This window comes from Peromyscus eremicus, chromosome 7 (assembly GCF_949786415.1).
Source record: "Peromyscus eremicus chromosome 7, PerEre_H2_v1, whole genome shotgun sequence".
NCBI lineage: Eukaryota > Metazoa > Chordata > Mammalia > Rodentia > Cricetidae > Peromyscus > Peromyscus eremicus.
The window spans coordinates 97,539,972-97,553,692 of NC_081422.1; the positions used below are offsets into that span (position 1 = coordinate 97,539,972).

General features: G+C 39.2%; 1 protein-coding gene across 1 annotated transcript in view; it reads left to right on the top strand.

Moving 5' to 3' along the window:
* The window catches only part of Topbp1 (DNA topoisomerase II binding protein 1), a 52,407-nt gene that overhangs the window by 5,509 nt on the left and 33,177 nt on the right, over positions 1 to 13,721 (top strand). The window contains exons 5-10 of the mRNA XM_059268482.1: positions 1,891 to 2,072; positions 3,526 to 3,722; positions 6,358 to 6,540; positions 9,243 to 9,409; positions 11,638 to 11,801; positions 11,948 to 12,195. Of these exons, the coding sequence (XP_059124465.1) occupies positions 1,891 to 2,072; positions 3,526 to 3,722; positions 6,358 to 6,540; positions 9,243 to 9,409; positions 11,638 to 11,801; positions 11,948 to 12,195 (1,141 nt within the window). The remainder of the gene's footprint in view (positions 1 to 1,890; positions 2,073 to 3,525; positions 3,723 to 6,357; positions 6,541 to 9,242; positions 9,410 to 11,637; positions 11,802 to 11,947; positions 12,196 to 13,721) is intronic.

A 13,721-nucleotide genomic window follows, 5' to 3' on the forward strand; every position in this document is an offset into this window, starting at 1 on the left:
CTGAGAGGAGCAGTGCTGGCTCCGGACCTGACTTCCCTGGGCTGGGAGGTCACTTAAAGACCGCATGCATGCATGGTTTTTACCACTTCACAGACATCAGTGCATGGTTCCCAATGGGTTTGGTTTGGTTTTGAGATTATAATATAATTACATTATTTCTTCATTCCCTTTCCTTCATATCTTCCTGTATACCACTACTTGTTCTCTTTCAAATTCATGACCTCTGTTTCTCATTGTTGTTATATGCATATATGTATATACGTATGTATTCCTAAATGTTACATGTATATTTTTAGAACTAACCATTTGGTATTAGATAACCAGTTGGTGTGCCCTTCCCTGGGGAAAGTGGAATATATTTTATAGAAAAGCTGGTTAATTGGAGTGTTTTGTTTTGATTTAAAAGAAAATTCACTTTTTCTTCTACAGTCAGTAAGCTTGGTTTTGAATCAAATTTTCCAGCACAGAAAATCTTTAAAGAAAGGATTCTGAGCCAGGTGGTGGTGGCGCACGCCTTTAATCCCAGCACTCGGGAGGCAGAGTCAGGCGGATCTCTGTGAGTTCGAGGCCAGCTTGGTCTCCAAAGCGAGTTCCAGGAAAGGCGCAAAGCTACACAGAGAAACCCTGTCTCGAAAAACAAAACAAAACAAAAAAAGGATTCTGATCTGGGTGTAGTGGTTCATGCCTTTAATCCCAACTTTTGAAAGGCAGAGTAATGAGTTCCAGGTCAGCCAGGGCTACATATAGTAAAGCTCTGTCTCAAAAAAAAAAACAAAAGAGAAGAAAAAGAAGAAAGGCTAGCTAGGCATAGTGGCTAACACCTGTAATCCCAGGACTTGTGAGCCTGAGGCAAGAGGACTTCTTCAAGTTTGAGGTTAGCCTGGGCTACATAGGTCAGCCTACTTCAGAAAACAGAAAAAGCCACACAAAGCATATTTTTGTATAGTACATAGAAATGTGAATATAGCATTTAAAAATGTAATGAGAAACAACATAGTTTTAAATTATGGAGTTTAAAAGAATAAATACAGTCACTTTTTAATGGTGATAATTCTTTTTTTTTTTTTTTTAGATTTATTTATTTGTTATGTATACAGAAGAGGGTGCTAGATCTCATCACAGATGGTTGTGAGCCACCATGTGGTTGCTGGGAATTGAACTCAGGACCTCTGGAAGAGCAGCCAGTGCTCTTAACCTCTGAGCCATCTCTCCAGCCCTAATGGTGATAATTCTATCTGAAAATGTTTCTCTAGGTGACTGTCATTGAGTGTACTTAAACTTAAGAAAGCTATGATGTTATTAGCAATATTAATCCGTAAGACCACATTGTTATAAATGTTGGTTGATTAAAGTATTGTTAAGCAGTATCTGACTGTTCAAGGAAACAGTTATTTTCAGGGTTCTTTTTTTTTTTTGTTTTAGGGAGAAGGCTATGGATTAAGCCCAGAGCCTTGTGCATGGTAGGCAAGCATTCTACTACTGAGCTACATCACCAGCCTACAAATTTTAAATTTAAAATTAATACATATCTTTTCAAAAATAATTTGGTTAACTGTTTAATTTTTTTTTAGTGGTAAAAACATTGGTATAGTCAGGCTAGCAACAGTTACTTATGGGGGGCTGGAGAGATGGTTCAGCACTGGCTGCTCTTCCAGAGGACCTGGGTTTGGTTCCTAGCACCCACTTGGTAACTCACAACCATCTGTTATTCCAGTTCCAGGGGATCTGATTCCCTCTTCTGACATCCAAGGGCACCAGGCATGCACATAGTACCTAGACACACATACAGGCAAAACATTCATACATATAAATTTTATACAAATTTTTGTATTTTTTAATAGAAGAGCTATTGTTTTCTTTCTCATTAATATATTTTCTTTGGGTCTATAGGAAGAAGTTCATAAATATGTACAGATGATGGGTGGACGAGTGTACAGAGACCTTAATGTGTCAGTCACTCACCTCATTGCAGGAGAAGTTGGGAGCAAAAAATATCTAGTTGCTGCTAATCTGAAGAAACCCATTTTGCTTCCTTCTTGGATAAAAACACTTTGGGAGAAGTCACAAGAGAAGTAAGACATATTTGTATGCTTTGTATATTTGAGGAAGCGATACATTTCGGTTAATTTGGCACACTCTTGGTTTTTCCTGGGGAACCTTTATAGTATCATCTCTGGGTTTATTACTGAGAGACAAAAATGGGATCATTGTTCATTTCTCTAGTGACAGTAGAAGAACAGAGTCTATAGGTGCTTACTATCACAGGATGCCACTATCAGGGAAGACAAGCTGTAGATTCAGTGGAGCAAGAGGGCAAATGCTTTGATAATGAAATTGTTTTCTGCAGCAAATGTGTCTAAAATAATTGAGGAAATCAGTTTGGCTTTTGTGTTACACTGTGCAATACTGTGCTCCAGTGTTAAGATGGAGGCTAAATTAGCTGCTTTGGCAGCCCTGTTCCCTCCTGTGGGGTGGAGGGGAGTAGAGATAAGATTGAATATATATAGATGTAAGCCATTAGCTGAGATGTGATCACTCATTGTAAAGTGAGCCTATTTTATGCACTGGCCTGGACATTAGATGTATGTAGGGATCAGAACAGGACAGGAGTTTCCTTTATGGAGTTCGGAGGTATAATTATGTTTTCTCTAAAATTTGGTTTATAGTTACAAGTCCAGGTATCTGAATTATATCAGCATTCTGTGGCATTTTTCTGCACTTTTTTTTGACACCATTCAGCATATATTCAGTATGTTTCCTAGCTAGTACTAGCCTGATGAAATGAGCATGTCTGTCTATTGTGACAACAAAATAGCTGTGACAATTTTGTTGGTGCTTTGCCAGAAATCATTACTTTTACCTATCAATGCCGGGCGGTGGTGGCACACACAACTCGTTTACAAAGTGAGTTCCAGAACAGGCTCCAAAAGCTACACAGAGAAATCCTGTCTCAAAAAACCGGAAAAAAAAAAAAAAAAAAAAAAAGTAATGAAAGAGCCAGTGGTGTTGATGGCGCATGCCTTTAATCCCAGCACTTGGGAGACAGAGACATACAGTTCTCTGTGAGTTTGAGGCCAGTCTGGTCTAAAGAATGAGTTCCAGAACAGGCAAGGATACATAGAGAAACCCTGTCTGGAGGCCACCTACCCATCCCCCCCCCCCAAAAAAAAAGGAATAATGGAAGAATTTAAGTGTGTTTTATATCAGGCATCCAGTGAACACTAGGTTTTTAAGTGGCGATTCAGTCTTACAGTTCTGCCAGATCTCCCCATTATTAGCAAGGACTTAGGGTTGATCGTGCTTTCTTTGAGAAGGTCTGCAGACTGTTGCTGAAATACAAGTGTTTATAGAGACATGGAAGTGAGCTGGATGAGCAGTTAGTGTAATCCTCAGTGTCAGTTTTTCTTTCTCAAAAAATGTTTGTAAATCCTAAAAAGAAAAAATGAAAAAGGAAAGCAATGATATTTAAAACTATGTGAATATTCATTATGTTTAATTTTCCTTTTTACCATTTATTTTCTCCAGGAAAATAACCAGATACACTGACATAAACATGGAAGACTTTAAGTGTCCTATTTTTCTTGGTTGCATTATCTGTGTGACTGGCTTAAATGGTGTACACAGAAAGACAGTTCAGCAACTCACAGCTAAGCATGGAGGCCAGTACATGGGGCAGCTGAAGATGAATGAGTGTACACACCTCATCGTGCAGGAACCGAAAGGTAAAACTGCTTTAGAAGCCGTCAAGTGTGGAATTCCCGTTTTACCACTTCAAATCTCCATAGACCACCTTGTGCTTCTGACATGTCATTGCCCTAGTTTATCTGTTTTTTAACCCCCTAAATTCTTGCAAAAAGATAGTTTGGGTCACAGTCTAGAAAAATTAAGCAGCTGTCCTTGTGTTTATCCAGGACATGGAATAAGTGTAAAATATCAAAAGCTTTTAGTGATGTTTCATCACCTGACTTTTAGACCTTGACTGACTCCACAGTTAACCAAATAATTAACCAAGTAATGAATGACAAGAAAGCTAATATGTATAATTAAGTGCTGTTTCTTTCTCGTGACTAACTTCAGAGGCTTGATTAGGTATTTAACTTAGTGGGATAAATTGGTTTGACTTAGTAACTAGGATTGGGGCAGAGGTAGGACTTCGGTAAGGATCAACCCAGGGCCTTATACATGTTAGACAAATGTTCTACCACTGTGCCACATTCCCAACTTGTCTATGAACTAGAATTTCTAACTTCAAGATATACTGTACAGATTATGAGGTAAGCAAAAGTATAAAAAACATTACTGATGAGAATTCTTTAAAGTTACTATGGTTTTTGATATTTCAAGAACTTTATTCTGGGGAATGGTTTTACTAATTCTGCTAAAATCCATATAAATGAATGAGAAGAGTTGATGGGTTTTATTAACCCCTATTGTATTTGTATTTTTACTATGCTACCTTGTTAAGTAGTAGCATTTGAGAATAATTGTTAGTTACTTGATTATTGTCATTTGGTCAGGAGGTTGGTGCAGCAATTATGACTAAATGGTTGCTGTGGCTTTTATCAATCTGAATTATCTGTTGACTGTTTCTTGAGGTAGGAGAGATTGAGCCTAGGGCCTTGTTTATGCTAAGCAAGTTCTCTTCCATTGAACTATGTCTCTAGTTCTTTTGTTAATTTCTGCTGGAGACAGGATATCATCAAGGTTACCTTAGATTTGCGATCTTCCTGTCTTATAGTCCTGAGTAGCTAGGATATAGACTTGTACCAACAAGCCTTGTTCCATTGACTCTGGAATACCAAAACAGAACTGGGTGTCATAGGTGGTGGAGGCAGGATGATCAAGAGTTTAAGGCTAGCCTGGGCTTCATGGTTTGTCTCAAAAAAAATCAAAATACAAACAAAAACACAACAAAAAAGTGAAAACAAAAACAAAAAAATGCCAAAATGTCCTTTGGCATTACATATTGACTTCAGTTTTTCTGTGATACTAATTAAAAATACATTGTAAAAGTTCTTTACTGGAGGCCGGGCGGTGGTGGCGCACGCCTTTAATCCCAGCACTCGGGAGGCAGAGTCAGGCGGATCTCTGTGAGTTCGAGGCCAGCCTGGACTACCAAGTGAGTTCCAGGAAAGGCGCAAAGCTACACAGAGAAACCCTGTCTCAAAAAAAAAAAAAAAAAAAAAGTTCTTTACTGGAGCCAGGCAGTGGTGGCGCACGCCTTTAATCCCAGCACTTGGGAGGCAGAGGCAGGCGGATCTTTGTGAGTTCGAGGCTAGCCTGGTCTACAGAGTGAGATCCAGGAAAGGTGCAAAGCTACACAGAGAAACCCTGTCTCAAAAAACCAAAAAAAAAAAAAAAGTTCTTTACTGGAAAAAAATTTCAAATCTCCCTGTTCTTGACTTTGGCACTTGTATAGTCTAGTTAAAGATAGTATTATATTGCATACACTTATAGTGTCTGCAGTAATATTATGTGGGTGTCTTTTTTGTTTGTTTGTTTGTTTTGTTTTTTTTTTGTTTTTCAAGACAGGTTTTCTCTGTGTAGTTTTGGTGCCTTTTCTGGAACTCATTCTGTAGACCAGGCTGGCCTCGAACTCACAGAGATCCGCCTGCCTCTGCCTCCCGAGTGCTAGGATTAAAGGCGTGTGCCACCACTAGCCCAGCATGTGTTCTTATAATGTGGAGCATGGTGGTGTACATCTTCAATCCCATCACTTGGGAGGCAGAGACAGGTGGATCTCTGTGAGTTCAATCTGATTTTGGGCCAGCCAAGCCTACGTAGTGAGGCCCTGTCTCCAAAGGGGGTTAGCTAGAAAGATGGCTCAGTGGTTAAGAGCACTGGCTGCTCTTTCAGAGGACCCTGGTCTGATTGCCAGCATTTACATGGCGGCTCACAACTGGCTATAATTCCAGCCCGAGGGGATCCAAGGCCCTCTTCTAACCTCCTTGGGCATCAGGCATGCGAGTAGTGCACAGACATAGATGCACATTTGACAAAACACCAGATAGATTAAAAAACAATTATTTATATTTTATTCATTCATTCATTCATTTATTTGTTTAGGATTTTTTTGAGGCAGGGTTTCTCTGTATAACCCTAACTGTCCCAGAACTTGCTCTGTACACCAGGCTGGCCTCAAACTCAGATCTCTCTGCCTCTACCTCCAAGTGCTGGGATTAAAGACATGAGCCACCACTGCCCAGCAAATGAATAATTTTTTTAAGGTAAAAGTGATTACTGATCATCTTTAATCATTACTTTTGTTTCAGTTAAGTTTTAAAAAAGAACTAATATATATGAACTAATATATATAATCTAAATATTTCTGTATTTCTCTTGTAATGAACACAACAGGACAAAAATATGAATGTGCCAAGAGATGGAATGTGCACTGTGTGACCCTGCAGTGGTTTCACGACAGTATTGAGAAAGGCTTTTGTCAAGATGAATCTATATACAAGGCTGGACCCAGAGCAGAAGTAAAGACAGTGCCTGATACTTCAACTCCCACTGCTCAGAGTAATGCAGCAGCCGAAAGTAAGTCTCCTCAAGATTAAAATAAACAGTTATTTGTCCACGTGACAGTTGATGTATTGGACTGGGGATGTAGTTTGGTGGGAAAGCTTTTGTCTTCTGAATGCAAGCCTGGGGTCTTAGTCCTAGGAAAAAGTGAAGAAGTTGATTTGCTAAGAGGACCATTGAAATGTAGTGTGGACTTTCTATTTTCTTCCTGTGCCTCTGGGTAGAACTAAATAACAAAATAGCCAGGTTGTGTACAAAGTGGTGCAGAACTTCTTTTGTGTTCCTTTTAGAATGAGGGATTGTGTTGGTTGTTTTCACTCTTTGCTCTTTTGGGGGATCTGCCACCCAGCTCCCAAATAAACACACATAGAGGCTTATTCTTTCTTATAAATGCCTGGCCTTAGCTTGGCTTGTTTCTTGCCAGGTTTTCTTAACTTTTAAATTATCCCATCTACCTTTTGCCTCTGGGCTTTTACTTTTCTCTATTTCTGTATATCTTTTCTTTCCTTCTTATTCCATGTCTGGCTGGGTGGCTGTGTGGTGGGCTCCTGGAGTCCTCCTCTCCTCCTTTTCTCATTCCTTGATCTTTTTTCTCCTATTTATTCTCTTCCCCATCTATCCTTTCTCCTGCCTTGCTATTGGCCGTTCAGCTCTTTATTAAACCAGTCAGGTGTTTTAGACAGGCAAAGTAACACAGCTTCACAGAGTTAAAATGCAACATAAAAGAATGAAACACACCTTTGCATCATTAAGCAAATGTTCCACAGCATAAACAAATGTAACACATCTTAAAATAATATTCCACAACAGAATTGCTTTCTTCTACATCTTAATTCACACAAGAGAGGAATTAAGAACACCAGTGAAGCTGGGTGGTGGTGGCACACCCCTTTAATTCCAGTACTTGGGAGGCAGAGGCAGGCCGATCTCTTGAGTTTGAGGCCAGCTTGGTCTACAGAGTGAGTTCCAGGACTGTTACGCAGTGAAGACCTATCTTGAAAAGCAAAAAAAAAAAAAAAAAAAAAAAAAAGAAGAAGAAGAAAAGAAAAAAAAACTACTAGTGAATAAATAGCCTTAGGAGAAATGGGTTTTTCTGTTTGGTGGGTTGGTTGTTTTTCAAGAAAGGGTTTCTCTGTGTAGCCCTGGATGTCCTAGAACTCCCTCTATAGACCAGGCTGACCTGGACTTTAGAGATCTGCTTGCTTCGGCCTCCTGGGTGCTGGGATTAAAGGAATGTGCAACCATGCCTGGCAAGAAATGATATTTTGAAAGATTCTGTGTATTAGTATGTGTATGATACGTAAGAGTATGTGCATGCCTGCCACAACACAGCCTGTGGAGATTAAAGAACATCTGTGGCCAGGCAGTGGTGGCACATCCCTTTAATCTTAGCACTTGGGATGGAGGCAGAGGCAGTCGGATCTTTGTGAGTTCAAGGCCAGCCTGGTCTGCAGAGTGAGTTCCAGGACAGCCAGGGCTGTTACACAGAGAAACCCTGTCTTGGGGGAAGAAAACACACACACACACACACACACACACACACACACACCACACACACACCACACACACACACCACACACACACACACACACACCACACACAAAACAATGTGAAGTTGGCACTCTTTACCTTTATGTGAGTTGGGTTCTGAGGATTGAACTCATGGTATCAGGCTTTCATATGCCAAGTGCTTTATCCCATTGGCCATCTTGACAGCCCAGGGGACTATTTTTATAACTTTGCTGAGTCATGTACTAATATATATTTTTCTTTTCTTTTTTTTTTTTTTTAAAGTTTTTTAAGATAGGGTTTCTCTGTAGCCCTGGCTGTCCTGGTACTCACTCAGTATACCAGGCTGGCCTCCAATTCAGAGATCCGCCTGTCTCTGCCTCCTAAGAGCTGGGATTAAAGGCAAATGCCACCATGACCAGCCTATATTTTCTTTATTGATATACTGTGATGGTTATAGATTATCATTGCATAATTCAGGGTGTGTTGTTTGTTTGTTTTGGTTTAGCATGGTAGCACTCCTGTATAAGACCTGGGAGGCTTAAGCAGGGGGATTGCCATGAGTTCCAGGTTGAGAACCATTTGTGTAGATCATAGAAAGACCCTGTCTCAAAAAACGAAACAAAACCAAAAATTTCATGGTATAGCAGGTAAAGTGTTTTGGTGTGAAAACTGGACATCCTCAATTCCTAGAGCCCAGAAAAGGTGGAAGGAGCAAACCAACTCCACAGCCTTGTTCTTTGATCTCCATAGGAGTTCTGTGACAACCACGCACCTACACCCACGCGCCATACACACAATAATATAGATACAACTCTTTAAAACTTAAAAAAGAAAGGACATCCCCCTTTGTGATGGTCTGTTTGATGTATCGGTCAATATTAATCTCTCTTTATTTTAGAAATGCCATTTAGCAAAATTGTCAATAATTTTTTTCCAAATGCAATAATCTTGTACCTTAAGGCCAGCAACTGCCTTTTTATGGGGTATAAGCCACTTTAAAGAAACATTACTTATTTTCACTTTAATAATGAAAGAAACTTAATTTTACTTTTCATGCTTTGTCACCAAGATTTCAGTAAAAAAAAACCCTCTGAATCTTTGTAATTTGTTCATACCTCTTTGACTATAGGAAAAGATAATTTGTAAAGAAGCATGTAATGACTTGTTTAACCTCATGAATTTATCATTTCTTTTTATATATGTAGGTCGTACTCTGGCAGATGTCAGCCATATATCCAACATAAATGGCAGCTGTGTAAATGAAACAATGTTCGGTTCAACTACTAGCAAACTTGAATATACACTTGAAAACCTAGAAAATCTGGACATCAGTGTGTTTCAAGCACCTGAAGATTTGCTAGATGGCTGTCGGGTATGTCTGTTGTATAACATTCAGTAAATGCTAATAATCTTTAGCCCTGAGTTTAGGGCCAGCTTGGGCTACAGTGAGGCTCAGACATGCACACACCCTCAGCCTGACTCTGAAGACCCCTCTTAGTCGGACTTGCTGTACGTAAACAAACTCTCTACTGAATTAGGAGGCTGGCACTCACTGTGCTCATACTGTGCCTGTGAGCCTGTGCCTCGGATGTAGCTTCATCTGTTGTACATCAAAGTTCATTTTACTTCTTAACTCTGCTCTGAAATCTGACCAGTTACATTAAAATATTTCACTTGTAGCTATCATTTATTATTTATAATAATTATTATTTATATATAATATTTATAATACCACTTATCATTTCATGTTACATTGTTATTTAAAATATCACTTAATTCCCATGAATAACTAAAGTGGCTATTATCTTGAGGGTAATACTTAGAAGATTCAGATCCTTTTTCAGGGCCATGCAGGTGAAGTGCTTTTTGCTAAGCCCAACAACCTGAGGTTAGCCCTCAGTACCCCATGTGGTGGAAGGAGTGAACCCAATCCCACAAGTTACCCTGACATGTGCATGTGGTTTGCCCACACATAAGAAATAAATATAAATTTAAAATATAATAAAATGCTTTCCCAGAGTCCTAGACATGCATTACTGTCACCTTAAAGTCTGCCTTCTTAATTGTGTACAAGGCCTTGGGTTGAGTCCTCAGCAATAGAAGGAAGAAGATTTGATTTATAAATTATTTCTCTGTTCAGTTACTCTTGGGTTTTTCAGATGATTTTTAGTGTGTGCATATAAGAGTCATGATGGAAACATCGTATCTCCTAGACCCACATACTTCATAGAGTGCTATTAGTAGAGTGATTAGGCCATGCATTCATTCTCAGAGCAGGCAAAGTTAAATTGTGTTTTGTTATTAAGGGCCAATTATCCTTCTAAGATTTATCAACTTACTGGTGAGGCAGAAAGGTACTTTGTGTAATTTTTTTTCTCAAGTCTTAGAATATACTAATTCTAATGTGACTTTGAATTTTTCTTTCCATGTAGGAAGCATTTGATTCTTAATTTTTGTTAGGATTTATTCTAGTAATAGTGATGATTTGGGATATATGGAAATAGAATGCCAGTTTTTGAACTTTTTGAAAAATGGAAGTGAAAAAAAATTATATGTTTAATTGGCTTAAACATACACCTTTATAGTTTAAAATCCCTGTGTGCATATTTCTTCAAAGCATTGTGCTCAGCTCTTTGACTTGCTGTTTTTGTTGAGATCGACTAGATAGAAATTTCAGGAAAGATAAATATTACATTTACAAGAAGTCATCCCTTACAACTTGAGAAGCTATCTTCATGTTAGAGATACCTCTGCCACCCACCAAACCTGATGACCTGAGTTCCAGTCCTGGGCCCATAGGTGGAAGAGAACTGAGCCACATATGTTATCTGACACATGTGTGCACGTATACACACACACACACACACACACACACACACACACACACACACACAGAGTGAAAATCTTTTAACAAGATGTGCACCAACATTTAGAAGATGTTGAAGTCTGGTCTTTTTTTTTTTTTTTTTTTTTTTTTTGTAAATTTATTTATTTTGTATACAGTGTTCTGCCTGCATGTTTGCCTGAATGCCAGAAGAGGGCACCAGATCTCATTATAGATGGTTGTGAGCCACCATGTCGTTGCTGGGAATTGAACTCAGGTCCTTTGGAAGAGCAGTTAGTGTTCTTAACTTCTGAGCCATCTCTCCAGCCCGAAGTCTGGTCTTCTAATTCATTTGAGGCTTCAGACCTCCTTCAGGTTTCTACTGAAAGATGCCAGTGCTGTGGGACTATAAACAGATGTTTAAAAATATCAGTTTCAGGCTGAGGAGATGGCTAAGTGGGTCAGTACTTGCTGTGAAAGCAGAGGGGCTGGAATTTGGATCCCCAGCAACCATGTAAAAGCTGTGAGTGATGATGTCCAGCACTGTGTGTGTGTGTATGTGGTGGGGGAGGGGGGTGGGGGGATATATTAGTAGATCGAGGGGGTTTGCTAGCTGTCAGTATGAGTGTACATGAATTAATTTCAGAATATATTTCACTCCTTACATATCCCAAAATATGTGTAAAGTGTCTTATTTACACATAGTGGAAATAGAGTTCTTGTAAATTTGTTTCTGTTGAATATGTTAATCCAAAGCACATCTTCTTTGTTTGCAGATATACCTCTGTGGTTTTAGTGGTAGAAAGCTAGATAAGCTGAGAAGGCTTATTAACAGTGGCGGTGGAGTTCGATTTAATCAACTTAATGAAGATGTAACTCATGTAATTGTGGGAGATTATGAGGATGACCTGAGGCAGTTTTGGAGCAAATCATCCCACAGGTCCTGTCAGTCTTTAATTCATACCACTTTATTCTGGAATGATTTGGGTTAAGTTTGCATGTCTGTGCAGCTGTGGGAATGCATGGTAAGAGGGATAATGGTCTTCTTCACTTAGACCAGAGCTTAACTGTGTGCTCTTTTTGTAGGCCTCACGTAGTGGGAGCAAAGTGGTTGCTGGAGTGTTTTAGCAAAGGATATATACTCCCCGAAGAGCCATATATCCACACTAACTACCAGCCAGCTGGAATTCCTGTTTCAGATCAGCCTGCAAACCAGACAATTGTCTTAGAAAAGAGCAGCACGTTCTCTAAGAAAGATTTTGCTCCTAATGAGAAGCTCCAGCAAGCTGATGAGGATCTGCTCGCTCAGTATGTAAATAATGATTCCACAGTAGGTAAGAAATAGTTGATTAGCATTTATAGTTAGGAAGCAATGTATACATGTGTAATATCTGCCAAGTTTTCTGTGAACTTTTTTATTTATTATTTTTTGGTTTTTCCAGACACAGTTTCTCTATATAGCCCTGGCTGTCCTGGAACTCACTCTGTAGACCAGGCTGGCCTTGAACTCAGAGATCCACCTACCTCTGCCTCCCAAGTACTGGGATTAAAGTTGTGTGCCAACACTACCTGGCTTCTATGAACTTTTTTATTTCCAAAAAGTTTTAGATTTGTAACTTTTTCTAACCAAACAAGGCCATCAGGCTCAGAATCATTTAATCATGACTGTCTCGAGCTCTCTCACAGTAGCTCTATGTTTGGTTTGAGTATGAACTTGTTTGTTTTTTTTTTTTAAATTTGGGGTGGGGGAGCGTGAGCATGCTGGTGCCTTCATAGGCCAGAGATGCAATCCTTGTGGAGCTAGAGTTACGGACGTTTGTGTCTACTGTGGATGCTAGGAGTAGAACTCAGGTTCTTTGTGAGAGCTGTACATGCTCTTAAGCACTGAGCCATCTCTGGGGCATCTGTGTGTTCATTGTAATCGCAGAAGCTTGTAACAAATGCCCTCTGACTGGGATATGAGAAGTCTGTCATGCTGTCTCAGCATATGGTCTTGTTAATGTGGTAAGGTAGATTACCAGCATAGAGTTATGACTAAACTTTTTCCTTTTTAAAGTGTATTGTGAAATATTTGATATATCAAAAAGAATATTGTGATGAATGGTCACATTGTCTATTTATGAAAGTAGAGCATTACCACTGTGCCAAGAGCCTCCTGTGAAATCCGTCCTGGTTTCTTTATAATTTGTGTCATGTGTGGGTGTCTAGATATACATGATATATATCTCTCTATATATGATTCTTTGATTTTGTATCTAGGTTATTTACTTGTTTATTTATTGTAATGCTAAGGTGTGACCCAGACACAGGCTCCATCATTGAGCTGTTACCCTCTTTATTTTTAGTTTTAAGGCCTAGTCTGGCCTTGGACATCCTCCACAGGGCACATAGGCTTATAATATCAACTGCCTCAGCCTTCTGAGCAGTTGATGTTACAGACTTTGTTCCACTAGGACCAACTGTATCTAGTTCAAGTTACATAAAGTATATATACTTTATAGTTCTCTGTTACCCCTGTAACATGTACAGTTTCTAGTTCTTAGAGAATCATAGTTTTTTTAATTGTGGGAAACAAAGATTTTGGTTATTTTCCTAATTTTATTCAGTGGCACTTACCTTTATTTCCAGCATTCTGGAGGCAGAGGTAGTAGGATCTTAAGGCCAGTATAGCAAGCTCCAGGACAGCCAGGACTAGATAGAGAGACCCTGTCTTAAAAAAACAAACAAACAAACAAAACCCAACTACTAAAAAGACATGTTTATTAGAGCATCATAATTTTCAGACCAAAATTGGGTTTCTGCTCTAGTTTCATACTTAGAACAGACATGACAGTTGTGTTTTAAATTGAAGATGCCGTTA